Source organism: Vulpes vulpes, chromosome 4, assembly GCF_048418805.1.
Source record: "Vulpes vulpes isolate BD-2025 chromosome 4, VulVul3, whole genome shotgun sequence".
Taxonomy (NCBI): Eukaryota; Metazoa; Chordata; class Mammalia; order Carnivora; family Canidae; genus Vulpes; species Vulpes vulpes.
The window spans coordinates 99,727,548-99,743,546 of record NC_132783.1 but is presented as its reverse complement, the minus strand read 5'-3'; the positions used below and the strand labels follow the sequence as shown (position 1 = coordinate 99,743,546).

The 15,999-nt window shown below is 35.2% G+C and overlaps 1 protein-coding gene and 1 pseudogene across 13 annotated transcripts in view; one reads left to right on the top strand and one right to left on the bottom strand.

Annotated features, from left to right (window-relative positions):
* The window catches only part of RANBP17 (RAN binding protein 17), a 310,517-nt gene that overhangs the window by 215,851 nt on the left and 78,667 nt on the right, over window positions 1-15,999 (top strand). For all 13 annotated transcript variants that reach the window (XR_012001183.1, XR_012001182.1, XM_072756619.1 and 10 more), the window contains 2 exons: window positions 9,838-9,901; window positions 9,993-10,101. Coding sequence is in view for 11 of the 13 variants with exons in the window: in XM_072756619.1 (XP_072612720.1) it covers window positions 9,838-9,901; window positions 9,993-10,101 (173 nt within the window). In the remaining 2 variants the exon portion in view is untranslated. The remainder of the gene's footprint in view (window positions 1-9,837; window positions 9,902-9,992; window positions 10,102-15,999) is intronic.
* On the bottom strand, window positions 5,926-6,026 carry LOC112929110 (U6 spliceosomal RNA; annotated as a pseudogene).

Genomic DNA, 15,999 nt, shown 5'->3' with positions numbered 1-15,999 from the left:
GTGCATTCTATTGGCCAGGTATTTTCCTTGCTCTTAATGTCTGTAATTGGTTTTTTGTTTTGTTTTGTTTTTTTGTTTTTTGTAATTGTTTTTAATAAAAAATCCTTTCATTTATCCTTATCTGTAAAGTATGTTTTTGAAAGATTTATATTAGCCACCAACTATGAACATTTATTTAGAATCACAATTGAATTTACATGGATATATAGATTCCTAACTAAAGTTATGTTTATATCCATCCAGGTTAATAAATGGGTACATAAGAAAGTATGCAACAGCATCTGTTTTAGTCTGTGATTTTTCTTAATTATCAAGGATTTCTTATTTTAAAAGAAAACATATAACTAATTTGAAGAAGGTCAAAATGTTTTAAAAATATTACCTTCTAAAAATTGAATTCCTAAGAGTAAATACTATAGTTTCACTATTCTTCAATTGAAAAAAAGTATTATTTTGATTATTTAAGAGGCACAAAGAAGTAATAGGAAGAAAATTATATGTTTGTTTGCTTTACCACTTCTTGGATTATTGCCACCACCAAATCAATATCTTATTTACTCTAAAATAAGATATCTTATTATGCATTAAATGTTTTGGTTTCTATCTTTAGCAGGTTTTTAAAATCTAAAACCAGAATCATCATTTCTTATTGTATTATAGTTAATACTATTCTCCTGTTTCTACCAATGAGAGAGAAGTGTGTTGATTTTCTTTTATATGTTAGCTATCAAAAATAGAGGAGTTATGAAAAATAAGTGTTGGTTTAGTTAACCACCAAGATTAGCTGATATTTAAATATGAGGACAGCATTCTGAAAATGGGTGGCATTGGATGGAAATCTTTAATATAGGTTTACTGCAGGAATATGTTTGTATTAGTTAAGTTTAAAATTATGTTCCTTGGGAAACCATAAAAGATTTCCAAAGTATTAGACACCCACTTTTGTGCTGGAATTTAATATGCAACTTTTTATTGGAAAATAATCGTCCTTGTCTGGCAAAATCCACCATGCAATATTTCTGTTAGTAGGTATAATGCAATAAAGACAGGGAGGGCTATTTATCACTACAAATTTTGAGGATTTCAGGATTCTTTTTATTATTTTAATATATTTCTTTGATATTAAATCAGAAAAATGATAAATTACACCTGTCCAGGCTGTTTTTCCTTTTTACTGGAAAGTGATGTACAACCCAATTCCAGTGGTCATTTTGGCTTTTTAAGATATGTATTTTTTCTTATTAAAAAAAAACTCAACCTGTATTTTTTTTTTTATAATAATGCTGAAATACTCTTTATTTCTAACATATGAAGTGGTTTATAAGTACTTCCTAGTCTTGCAAACTCTGGCCTTTTCACAATGAATTACTTTGAGAGCATATTATCTGGAAAGAAGCCTGTGTTATTTTATAGCACGTATCTATTGTTTAGATTTACCCTATTTTTTAGGTTGGAATTGAAATCTAATATAAAATTAATTCAATTTGTATTCTTTTTGGTATAATTTGCATAACGCCTAATTTATTTCAACCCACTATTTAAGATCCTTTTCCTAACACCTTATATCTCTTACATATTCTTTAATTCTAAAATTATAACCTTTTGTTTCAGAAGCTGTTTATTGCTTTTGAACACTTCTTGAAGTTAATAAAAAATCATATTTTCAGAAAACTTATTAGATAAAACTTAAAAGCTATAACATTTAAACCAAGGGATACGAATGATTTCAACTTGGGTACATTGATTTATATTTTCTAACAATTATTTCAGGTTTCCATATTTAGAAATATATATTAGTTCAATTTGATTTCAGTGCTCAGTTATTTGAATTATAAATCATTATGTCCCTTCCAGCTGATCAGTCATGAAATATCTTTGAATTCATTTACATAATGGAATATGTGAGTGGTATGTCTATTTCAGAGCAGTTGCTGGTTACTTAATGCATGTTTTGTTGTTTCCAATCGATTTCTTTATTATAATGTGTTTTTAAATCCTGATTTTAAAGCATACATTATATCTATGTTAAAAATAAGATGGCACTCTTCAGCAGTAGAAACAACCATGCAAGATAAAAATCATTACCAGCTGGCCTCTATTAATGGCAGTCTGTTTACATATTAATATTTGTATTTAAAATATTAGTAAGGAATAACTGAAAAACATCTTACTACAAAGTTTTTAAATGTTCCTGATTACTTTCTATTGCACGTCCTGAGATAATTCTCATTTAGTTTTTTCCATTTTTATCTTCTTCAGAGTGAATCCTACTCAGTATTTTTTTATGGTTCTCAAAACCAATCTATGAACTTTGGTGTTCTTGTATCTGACCACTTGTTTGGAAATTGAAATCACAAAAGATGTTCTTTTTAAGAAATGCTAAAAAGACTCATGTTTACTTGCCTTTAAAGTAGTATTCTGGGATCCCTGGGTGGCTCAGCAGTTTGGCACCTGCCTTCGGCCCAGGGCATGATCCTGGTAACCCGGGATCGAGTCCCACATCAAGCTCCCTGCATGGAGTCTGCTTCTCCCTCTGCCTGTGTCTCTGTGTCTCTCTCTATGTGTCTCTCATGAGTAAGTAAATAAAAATCTTTTAAAAAAATAAAGATAAAAAAATAGTATTCTCAAACCTTAGTGATGGTGAGAATCAGTAGAGTACTTGTTAGAACACAAATTGGACCTCACCCCCAGAGTTTATGTTTTAGGAGGTGTTAGATGGAGGTGTGAGAATTTGCATTTTCAGCAAGTTTCTTGGGATGCTGGTGACTTAGGGGCTCTACTGTGAGAACTTGTGCTTTTTAAGATAATTGGAAGATAGGACTAGATGTCCCAAATAAGAAGATCGGGTACCTCTGTATAAGACTTTGTCTTCACTAGGGGAGGGCAGACTTGACATTTTTAGAGCTAACCTAGTTCCTTTAAATGTGTGTGAGGAAGCCATTACATTATATCCTTGGATTTTAACTGGAGAGGCTGTTGCATTTTATTTTACCCCATGGTTTGAAGCTTTCCAAGTTGGTAAGACTACTGTAATTTTAAAATCCAGTGGCCTGGGACGTGTGGGTGGCTCAGCGGTTGAGCGTTTGCCTTTGGCTCAGGGCATGATCCCAGTCCAGGATCGAATCCCACATCAGCCTCCCTCCATGGAGCCTGCCTCTCCCTCTGTCTATGTCTCTGCCTCTCTCTCTTAATCTCTCATGAATAAATAAATAAAATCTTTAAAATAAATAAACAAAATAAAATCCAGTGGCCTTTTTGAGGGAAAGTTTGTTTTCCCATAAGATTCAGTTCATGGGGGGTATATATAATACACTTAGCAGATACCTCTGAGTAACTTTTTAATCAACTCCACATTCAGGTTTAATATTTGTGGACACTTTTCCCCTCTTTCAAATACGTTCCAGTCATAAATCCTATTTTCTGTCTAACTGGGAAAGAGATGAGATTGTTCCAGTAATAGAACAAGGAAGCTTCTGGAGGAACTGGGGAGAGAAGGGTCCTACAAAGCAACCAATTAAACTTGCTTTACATGCTGAGAAAGAGGGAGGGATGTGTTACATTTCATCAAAAAATCTGTTTGATTTAGTAATCATTATTTCAGGTTTTTTTCCCTTGAAAAGTAATTGATCAGTATTCCTATTTAATTCATTGTTTGCTCAAATTTACAGCAACAACATGTCTCACTTTGGGTTTCAGGTAGATAATAAGGAGAAAGGAAATTTCATTTTCTATTAGGCCCTCTGTTGGTAGTTGCCTTTACTACATCATCTTCAAAGAAAACTCAGAATATCTTTACCACTTAAAAACAGATTCTCCACTAGTTCATGAATTTATCCAAACTCGTTTTACTCTGTTGCTACCATTAGCTACAGTTCTTAGGATGAATAACTTCTCCATGTTATTGCAAGACTACCTGTATAATTTGCAGGGCCATGTACAAAATGAAAATGTGGGGTGCCTTGTTCATAAGTTATTAAGCATTTCAAGGAACCTGGCTGGCTCAGTCAGTGGAGCATGTGACTCTGGATCTCAGGGTTGTAGTTCAAGCCCTGCATTGGGTGTAGAGATGACTTAAAAATAAAATCTTAAAAAAAAAAATTCAAGACCTCAACAATACAGCATTGAAGCAAACACAGACCCTTCTAGGCATAGAAGAACCCTGTACGAGTGAATAGCATGGACATCCCATGAAGCTGGCCCAAGTTGTTTGTTAAAGAAATAATTCCAAACATTTGGCTTCACACTAGCCCCCTAAGACTTTGGGACTATTCTCCTTAGTTCCTGTTACACCAGGATTTAGTGAATATAATTCCTACCCACATGTATCAGAAATCTATCAGTGGCTTCTCTCAATCTTTTTCATTTTAAAGCCAGAGATTCTGTTTCCTAATCAGGCTGCTTGATCACCTTGAGGCTTTTCTTTTTCAATCCCAAACCTCTTCCAGTTTCATTGGTCTTTTCTTGTTTGTTTTTTGTTGTTGCTGTTGTTGTTTTAGTGCAATACCCAGAACTGCATCCTTATTTAGATTTAACACTAGAATAAAATAATTTAATTCCATATTCATCCTAACAATTTACTTTCTATTACTGGCCTCTTTCAATTCAGCAGATATTAATTAACATTTGCTAAGTACAGAGCAAAAAGACAAATGAGACACAGACCCTGCCCTCACAGATTTTAAATTCTAACAGGATTGATCCTGATTCCAGACCACCTTTCACAAATTTTTTCTGAGAATTCAAAGTCCATTGTTTTATTAACATAGTTTCTTTTTCTTTTTAAAATTTAACTCAAATAAATTACTAATTTTCTGTACATCTGTGCATTAAAAATAATGTGGATATCTGACATTTTGATATGGTGATTGTGAGAGAGCTCTTTTTATTCAACATCAGTTGGACATAGCTTATATACAAACCATTAAGTCTACAAGTAATGTGCAAACCAGACATCCTTACCCTGTCACTGATCTTCCCACCACTGGGGTATGAAACTGGAAGGAGGTGGGGGTCAGGAAAGAGTCGAGGCTGAGACATGAAACAAAGGTGTAGAATGAAATAAGAGTGAAGATGGAAGTACAATTGGATATGTGTGTTACAGGAAATACTTAGTAACAAACAGTAGTAATTCTGCTTTTGTGAAACAGTATTAAAATGTATTGCTTTATTTCAGTGAATACCACCATCTCCAGATGGTTTTGAGAATGTTAAATAAAACTAGTTTCAGCATATATCCCTCAGGCATACTTCTATTAACATTTCTCATCAAAAGAAATGTTGATTTATTTACTTGTTTTCTGTCTCTATTATCCATGGAAAAGTCATCTCATAATTTATCTGCTCCATTTGTTTTTATACTAGAATCAAGTATGAGAATCCTCTCTGCTCCTTTTCTGTAACCCATTTATTCAAACCTTCACTCAGTTCTTTAGGTTTCTGCTTCAGAAGATTACCTTCCTCAAGTATTATTGTGATCTGATCATTTCTCTTCCCAAAAGCCCAGAATCGCTTCCACTTGCTTCTTGGGTCAAAGTAAAATTATTGATTAGAACTTGAGTTCTGTAACAATACTTGACTTATTGAGTTCTCGTAACTAATTTCCTGATCCACCACTCAACCACAATTTGTACTTTATGCTCAGGCCAAGGAAATTTATTTTACCTTCCTTCTTGACACCCTTCATTACCTTTCACTGAATCACCACATACACTTTTCTTTTCATTTGACCCATTGCAACTCAGTTAGATCTCTTTTAAATTTTCAGGTCTTGCTAAAGACTTAGTGAAGCCGTACTGAAACAGTTATGATCCTTTGTCATTGTATTTACTGAAAGAACATGAACAAGTCATTTAATTTCTCTGAGTCTCAGTTACTTCATCTGTAGAAAGGGAATATTATCTACCTCTTGGAATTTTGTAAAGATTAAATAAAATAGTAACTATGTAAAAATATATCTTTGCACAGGAACCATGCTAATATTCTCTGTCTTGTTCTAATTTTAGTGTATGTGCCACCGAAGCAAGCACTGTAACAATACATCTGTGTTATCTAATAAAATAAGGCACCTGGTACTACAGACCCTATCACCTAGTAGGTGCTCAATGAATATTCATTTCTTTCATTCTCATTCCTATCATCTTTATTTTTTTTAATGCTCCTGAACACCTAGTTCTTACCTATATATCTGAGAATGAATATCGTATAGCTTAGTATTGGCTAGTCCTCTCTGCTATTAATTGTAAGTTATTAGAGATTAGGAGTCTTTTTTTCTCTCTTGTTTCAAAATTCCACATAGTGTGCATTTGAATTAATGTTACCCCTTTTGTTAATTGACAAAGCCTTAACTCCTGTTCCTTTTAAGTAATCGTTAGCATTCCTTAAGATGCTTCATTTTTGTTACACATATTTGGATTTTTTAGGCTAGTAGGGTTTATGAACATAATCTCATTTTTGAAATAACAAAACTAATATTTCAGTAATTATACTTTGTGCCTATCACCTACCTGTAATAATTTCTTACATGTCATTTTCTTATCTCTGATCTTTCTCCTATTATCAGGATCTAATTCTGTCTGCAAAAAACTATTTGTAAACATCTATGGCTTTTAAATAATTGCCTATATCAGTGTATCATCTACTCTCTGGTACTTAGTGAAGATCATATGCCTAATAGACTGCTCCTTTGATTCTAAAACAAGTTGCTTTACATTTTGTAAATGTAAATAAGATATGTAAATACCACAGTTGATATTTTAAAACACCTTTTCTTTCTTAGCACATAAAGTAATGATTTTTTTATAACCAGTGACATTTTAGGTTTGATGAAATGTTGATACTCAGTAAAGGCTAGATACCATGAATTGAAGTCATAGTTGGTACTGCTACACCCATCAGCTAAAGTGTGTAGTACTCCTGTCACTGAAAAAAAACAATTCATTCCCAGTCTGGTTTTCCTCTTCTTCAAAGGTACAGATTTTCAAAATTTTCAGCCATCTGTAAGGTACACCATTTGTCTTGACTTTTTCTTTCCTTTCTTCATTTGTCATGTTAGCTATCAGGAAAACATTGTTCACCCTCCTCAGTGTTTTCATAACTACATAGATACCAACAGGAAATTCCCTAGGAATTTTGTTTAGTGTGTTAACATCAGCCAGGCTATGGAGTTTGCTCTGTCCTGAATGTGAGGAAGGCTTATTATTGAATTGGTGCCACCATATCCAGATGGATATGCCATGACCTAGTGAAAAGAGCTTATAGTTTCGAGTCAGACAGACCTGGGTCTGAATTTTAGCCCTACCATTTACATGTTCCATGTGTGACTTTTACTAAATTCTTACCACTCTAGACTCCTGCTACTGGTGCTATTACTGTTGGCCACCATTACTGTGTTCACTGTTAGGAGCTGTTCTGGACAGGCCTCCGAAATCTAACGTAGTAGTGTCACACAACTAAAATGCTCCCACCCAACAAAAATGCTCTCTCATGCATCTTATGAGAGAACCCTAGTCTCTTAGAGAAGAACAAGATGAAAGTAAAAAGTTCATAAAGATGATGTATCCATTTGCCTTTTTAAAAAAACATTACAGACTCTCTTAAGGACCATAATAGCTTTGAGTTTAATTCCTATAAGGGAATATAAATAATCAGATGAATTCTCATTTTTTTCTTTATTGAAAAAAGTAAAAAATTATTCTTAATCATTTTTTTGCTTTAGAATATAATTAAAAGGCACTGAGACTGGCCTTGATACAAAGTGCACAGATGCAGTTCTACAGAAAATGTGTCTTTGGCAGATGAGACTCTTCCTGTGAATGTTCTGTTTATTGCTACCATAAATATTCTATTGTCAAAACATGACTTGCTGTTTATTAGTAGCACTGACAGGAAGGTTCCTATTAATGGCAGCATTCTTATTACCCATAGACCCTGTCACTTTTAACTTTGCAATTCCAAGAGAATTGTATTTGGTAATTACTTAAGATATTTCTTAGTTTATTGATCCCCACCCCTGTTTAACTGAGTGAAGTTTGAATGGCAGTTCTTCTGCTCGGTGATTTATACTGGGGAAAAATCATCAAATCTCATCTTTGTACACAAGGAAAGACCTCCTACCTCTCCGCCCTAATCTTGTTCATCTTCAGCCTGCCAGAAAAACACAGCGCACTGAGAACCCACTGGTGGCAGTGCACTGAAGAAAATGCACAGGTGTGGCCCCTGCCCTTAGAAAGGTTTACAGTCTTAATATGAAAGTGAATGTGCTTAAAATGCAACTGAAATGGTTGCTTTAGAGGCAGAGGGATTTGAATCTGAATTATACTGTTTGTCTTTTGGAAAATTTCACTTCATTTTTTTGGATTTGTTCCCTAATCAGAAAAACAGAAGTGATCCTGTCCATCTCCTGGGATTGTGAGAATTAACCCTGCAAGTAGCAAACATTCTGTACGGTGTTAATTCTCTGCATCTTTGCATCTTCCTCCTGGACTTATAATCGGCGAAGACATTTGCCTTATCTGATCCTCACAGTGATCCTGTAAGATGGTTTGGGTATCACCCTCATTTGTTAGAGGGGGAAACTAAGGCCCAGAGGGGCTGAGTAGAATACTCAGACTCAGAGCTGAGTGGATGGTGTAGTCAAGCCAAAAGCTCAGCTCTTCTGACTTGTGTTCAATGCTTTTTCTGCTCTTTTACACCCATGCCTGAGTGACTAAGTAAGAAAAGTGGGCGTCTATATACTAGTCTTAGAAATACATCAACCCATCTTTGATGGCAGCATTCACCAGAAATTATTTAGGCCTTGCGACAGTGTTTATGATTTCTCAACTTTATTCTCATTCTGAGATGAGCTGTTGAGGTGGTAATGGGTACAGTAGAGACAACACAGCCTCTGCGGTCAAACCTCAGTTCAGATCTCAAGCAGTAAGTATCAGGCCCTAACTGCATGATCTTGGACAAGTAACTGCATTTCTCTGAACTTCGATTTCCATTCATTCATTCATTCATTCATGAGAGACAGAGAGAGAGAGAGAGAGAGAGAGAGAGAGACACAAAGGCAGAGGGAGAAGCAGGCCCCATGCAGGGAGCCGGATACAGGACCAGACCCTGGGTCAACAGGATCATGCCCTGGGCCCAAGGTGGCGCTAAACTGCTGAGCCACCCGGGCTGCCCAGTGAACTTCAATTTTCTTATCTATGGATTAGAAATAAGAAATAGTATTTAACAGTATAATTGTGAAGATTAGGCAAATGAACAAATACAAAATGTCTCACACCTGGTAGGTACTTGAGAAATGTTAGGTTATTTAAACCTGTCCTCCAACACTTGATGACATGCAGTTGGCTACATCTTTCTAATTGTATTCTGATCTTCTTCATCTAAAGCAGAATTTCTTTAGATTTCTACTCAGTGGGCCCATTGTTTCTTAGAATTGAATAATTTTCTCTTTCTGGATAGTCTATTATGAGTCTTTTATAATTATTTTTTATGAAGTAATATTAAGTGAAAAGAAGTTCTCAAGTTATATCCAAAAATGTAAAAAGGGTCAGTTTTAATTTTCTACCATCAAGGCTTTAATAGTAAAGAAGTTTTTGTCTTAATTATAAAATTCATTTTTCCTTTCCATAACTAGAATATGTATAAGATAGGAAAAGTAATTGCACTGGTTAATAATGGATTATCATTCTTAACACAATGAAAGATATTTCTGTAGGAATACTCTTTAGAAATAATATTGATTCTTCATAAATAGAAATTGATACTGTTAGAGTTCAGTGTTATTTTGTGATTTATTATCTGTTGATAAGACCATTATATTTCCCCAGATTCCTTAACTTCTATTACCTATATCCTTTTAAAAAAACTTGTGAAGATAGATGCTGTGAAATTTATGCTAAAAAACCACACGGTAAGTCTTACTTCCTTTAATTCGTAACTAGAATTTTCTGTGTGGTTTAGGTAAAGCATTAGTAACTTCGGATGCTCTTTGCTTTCTTTAGAGTGAACACTTCCCCTTCCTTGGAATCGGTGACAGTTATAGCCTCAGTGACTTCAGGTGCCGCACCACCTTCTACACCGCCCTCACTCGCCTTCTGATGGTAGATCTAGGTAAGGTTAAGAATTTATGCTTGATTAATAAGGGCTCAGCAATAAACTTGTGCAGTTAAAGGAGCAGAATACTAGTGAGCACCACACTTAAGTGACTAGAATTTGCCAGCTTTGACAGTTTTCTACAGCCTTCTATGATTTGAGCATCAGATCCAAAAGACAAATCTTTGCATTTAAAGTGATATTTTTCACTTCAAATAGAACCTGCATTAATTCTTTACCTCAGGATTTATTTTCTTTGTATCCTTGACCCATTAATTTTACTGCTATGAATCTAAGAGTAGTCCTAAATGCAGAAAAGCTTTACACACAAAAATTTTCTTTGTAATGACATTTAACCTAAAGAAAAAATGGAAACGATGTAAATATCGAGCAGTAGGGAATTGTAAAATTATAGCACATCTACTTGATGGAATAGCCTGTAGTCATTAAAATTGGGATTTTAAAACAATGCAATACATGGCATTTTATAATATTAAATGAAAAAGCTAGGTGTTAAACTGTGCAAATGATATGAGCATGCCTGGGGTGTGGGTGGAGAATGCATCCAAAAGAGACTTAAATAAAATTCTTTAAAAACGGTAAATGTTATTTTGTGGTAGTGAAGTATAGGTAACTTTTTCTTATTTTGATTATTTGAAATTTTCTTTAAGGTATTACTCTATAATGGGAAAAAATAGAACTTTTTAAAAAAATTTTTTCACTGAAAAGCTGAAGTTAGCTAGACCTATCCACAGGTAGACAGTACCTGAGGATGGGCACTTAAGTCTCTTTGTGGTGACCATGTTACTCCAGGTTCCCATTTTCCCCCCATGTTTGAATACTGCAGGTTAAATTAATCAGTTTATAGACACAGGAAAGAGTTCAATCAATGACAATATCATCGTTAGAGAATTATATATAATACTGATGATACTTTTTTTCATCCTTTCTCTTGCAATGTATTGATTGACCCATCAACTTAAATATGAATTTTTAAAAACATGATCATCCAAAAGGAAAAAGGATAAATAATTTTCTTTTGCCCATAAAAGACATTCCTCCTTGTAGTAAAAAGGTGACTAAACCGCCCTCTGCTCCACATCTGTATTATTTTCATGCATTTCAACAGAATAAATTACCAAAGAGACAAACAACCAAAAGTTGAGAGAAATACATCTAGAATGACTAAGGAGCTTGGTGGGATTGATTTCTAAAGAAAGATTAAAAGAGCCGTGTATGTATAACTTGGCTAAGTGACAACGAGGGCTTGAGGCAAAGAGAACTGTCTATAAATATTTGAAGAGTGTAAACCAGGCATGCAAAACCCAATCATCTGCTACCTTAGGCAAGTGGGAGATCTGAGTGACAGCTCTGCATACTGCACACTGGCCGGTATTACCTCTTGGCTGCTGCACTAGAGAGAAGAGGAGCAGCCCGACTCTGTCACTCCTCAGTCATCATTTAGAGAACACGCTGTGCTGTGAGCTCTAGGGGCAGGACAGAAACCAGCCAGGCATACAGGCCCCTGCCCTCAAGGAGCTTGCCCTCTTGCTTTCCTCCCAGTTGTCCAAGCATTAACAAAGACCCTTGTCTAGACTGAATTTCTTTTGGAAAGCCATAAAAATGCTCTTTTAATGACCCTGCCAGACAGTGAAAGGAATGGGGCAACCAAAATCATAGAGAACTGGATGGAGGAGATTTCCTAGAATTAGGTTCATGTCACACACATTTATAGGACCTGGAAATGGAGTAGCTCAAGCTCCACTCTCATATAGTCATCATAGACAAAAGAACCTTCCATAAATCCATGGTAGCTTCAACAACAAGACAGCGCTACCAGTATTCACCACACTCTTGCACTTATCCTTGTGATGTTTATTGAGTCATGATAATGCCCAGAAAGACCCTGCATTACATGCTGCCACTTTGAAGACTACTTTTATTTAGTATTGCTTAATGTAAGCTGTAAGGTATGAGAAGCTGAAGTAAAATACATAAATTTGAATAACTGAAAAGGGATCTTATTAGGTTTCTCAGAGTTAGATTCCTTTGAATTACTTAACCCATAACAGTATAAAGTATAAATTGATATTTTTTTAGTTCATAGTTTTTTTTTTTAAAAGTAAATATCTGGTGTGTTGGAAATACATTTTGGATACCTTGGGAGAAATAGAAACTGACTTTGTGGAAGTGCTTCTATTCCTTGTTAAGAACCAGAGTTTCTCTTCTTCTCAGAATTCATTGAGCTCCTTCAGGGCATGGACTTTGCCTTTTTCATGCTTTCTAGCACCGATCTCCAATTGCTACCCTGTAGGTGCTCAGTAAATATTTAGTGAATGAATGATACATAAGTACACTATAACCAGGATGCCATCATCATGGTTTCTGTAATCATCAATTCCTGCCAGGTACTTTCTGCGAGTAGCTTTGATCATTGGCCTCTCCAAGACAAAACAAATCAAATGGCTGACTACTTTCACAAGTGATCAGCTACAGTTGGCCACTCTTGGGCTCGATTAGTCGCTTGTTGCTCTCTGTTCAAAGTGTTATTACTTTATAGATGATCATTTGTTGAGTGTTGCTGAACACAGTTTTATTATTTGAAGCCTTGTCTCACAAACTAGGTTGACTGGAACATTGCTGCCAGAGTTCCTGTGTGTGTGGCTTTCTAGTTTTCTATTGTGTATTCACTGTTATGAAAACAAAAGAAAAAGAGATGGTGCTGTTGTCAAAAGAAGCACAGATCCATGCATTAAATGAAAGAAGTGAAAATATTAGGTAATGAGAACTCTTCTCAAATTAAACAAAGAAAAATTAGGAAAAAACTTTTTATATCACTGACTTTTTTTTTTTTTGTAAGAATCAAATAGAAGAAACACCTCACCAACCTGCTTGCAAAGCATGGGTTATAATTCTTGGACTGAAATATAAAGCATATTCTAATTGAATCTAACAAACTAAACAGTATGTTGTTTATGAGCCACATGCACATTTTGGAGTGATTAGAAAAGGGGTGTCACATTGATTGGTGTTTACTTTGAAATGCATTTTGGTTTCTATTCAATAATTTGTACTTTGTATGAATTTAATTAGATGCTATATGCCCCAGGTTGTATTTCAGATGAAAATGGGGGGTTTTTTGGCAATAAACAGTTGTACCATTTTATCAAATTGCTCCTTGGCTACACTAGACAAAATGCTTACTTGTATATAGAACAGAATTGAAAGCATTTCATCATCAGAATGATGATATTTAATGTTGGTAATATATTTCTGTATCCTAGGAAATTATAAAAATTAATGCAAAAACTCCCTTCACAAGATAACATACATACAGAAGAAGATGGGTGACCGTCCATATGTGCACGCATGTTAGCCCTTCCAAGAATCACTTAAAGTTCCCTAGGTTATTTTTAAATTAACTTTGTCAATCTAATAAACTAAAGGAAAGATAATATTACCCAAGCCAGTAAATGGAGAACCTCAAGGGAGCTGTTCAGTGTAAAATACTTGAATAAGTAAAACCTTCTATTTTTTTTTGAACCTTCTATTTTGTTTAATTTGAATAGAGGTGAATTCAGTTGACAAATATTGGAGAAGGGAAGTGTGGAAAAGAACGACAACAAGGCTCTTTGTTTTGTGGAGAACTAAATATTACTCATTGCAAATTAAGCTTTTACCAACCACAAACTTAGAATTACTCAGTGTCATTTCCTTGGTGTCACTAACAGTTGCTTTTCCTCAGCCTTTTTATGATTGTACCTTATCTTGAACTACTAAGAGCATGTTGATAGGATCTGAGTGAGCATTACTTTCCTCAGACCCTCAAACTCTAAGAAAAAGTCATATCTTTTAATGATCAAGGGAATGCTAGTATTAAAATGTTACTTATTATAAACATTAAGAGATATTTTCTCCTTAGGGAGATGCATGCTATAGTATTCATCTACGTTTGTGGCTTTTAATAGATAATTGACACTTGAAGATATCTCTCACTTAAATTTGAGAAGTTTTAAATAAAAAGTAAATGACTTGAATAAAAAGGGAAGAGTATTCTAGAAATAGGTCCTAATGATAAAAGTAAAAATACACAGAGAAAGGAAACTTTCCTTTTCTTTAATAATAAACTAACATTTGTTTATAAATTTATAGTCTGCAAACCACTCTCACATACATTGTCCTATTTGATCCTCACAACAGCCCATGTGAAATAGCTATTATTGCATTGTTTATCTGTTAGAAAGGTGAGATTCAGAGAGACTAAATGACTTGTGCAAGGTCACATTACCTCTAGCCCTACCTCTAGACCACACATTTTCATTCACTTCTGCTACACTGACTTCACCTTTCATATTCTCAGTCAGTTAGGAAAAGTAACTTTTTCTTTGTCATTTTTATTTGAACTGTTTGGACTGAATGATTGATTTGAGCCTTGAGGGCAGTGAGAAGAAGGGAGAAGGAATTACTTTCCAAGCTTCTATCAAGTAAACAGATAGATTCATGTTTATTATTTGCTCTATATAGGTGTATTATGGTTTTTCTGGTCAATGAAAATCAAAATGTAGTTTTTAAAATTGGTCCTCATGTCTTAATAATTGGCCAAAGCGTATGTATTCTCATGGATAAAAAGAACAGAGAGGTAGATGTCCCAGAAGGGTTTAGCAAGTGTGAAGCTTGATCAGAAATAACTAATGTTCTGATAGATAAGAAGGATACATCAGTATATCACCTGTGTCCATGACTTGGCAGAGACTATCTAGAAAATAGACATGGGGGGGGTGGGGGAACTGGGCAGTAAGGGGTAAAGAAGCAGCTGGAAATACTTAGAATCTGTAATGAGATAATTAAGACTAATTAGCTGGCCCTGTAGGCAGAAAGCAGCCCATTAAGTCCAGATCCAGTTTTAATAACTTACCTGGTTTTGAGGGTAGAGAGTCCAGAGCACCCCAGGGAATGATATGCTTCAGGGATGAAACTTTTAGAGTAGGTTTCCTAGGAAAGGAATATAAAAGTCTACAATGGGCAGTGTATTTTTCTTCTGAGAACTAAAATAAACATTTTGGTTCCCTAGGGAGAGTAATTAAAGAGATCCTCAATTTTCTCATCTATGGAATGGAGATATCTATCTATCTTAAAGAATTGTTAGGTGCTTTGAATAAGATAAAGATGTGTGAAAAGGCCTGGAACAATTCCTATCACAAAACACTAAGTGTATATTAATTAATTAAGACACAAATATTTATTGAATGTGCAATCAGGGGCATGACTGACACTAGGCCTCAAAATGAGCTAAGTTCAGTACCTTTATTACTTCAGCACTTGGGCTATTGTTTTCCTCCAGAAGCAGGAGCTGATGACACTTCCTAACAGGTTCTAAAACATCCTGCCCTACCTGAAGCTGAGTCCTATCACAGCCAGCTACAACTCCTCCTAGGCTATGTAGGGGGAAATTGGAATGAAAACTAAATTCTGGCCCAAGTTAGATGGAGTCAAGCACCTTTCTCAAGACTTTATTCTAATAGAACTTGAGAAGTGCTACTCTAACAAAGCACTGGGGAACTGCAGATGATGCAGGCATAGGCCTGAAAAAGTCACTGGCTCTTTTGATATGACCCATTGGTGCTTGGTTTTTTTTTTGTTGTTGTTTTTAAAGATTTTATTTATTTATGAGAGAAGACACGGGAGTGGGGCGGGAGAGGCAGAGACATAGAAGAAGAAGAAGAAGAAGGAGAGAGAGAGAGAGAGAGAGAGAGGCAGAGACATAGGCAGAAGAAGAAGCAGGCTCCATGCAGGGAGCCCACCCAATGTGGGACTCGGTCCCTGGTGTCCAGGATCAGGCCCTGGGCTGAAGGCGGCGCTAAGCCGCTGAGCCACCTGGGCTGCCTGATGCTTGGTTTTAAGTAGATTATTTTCCTC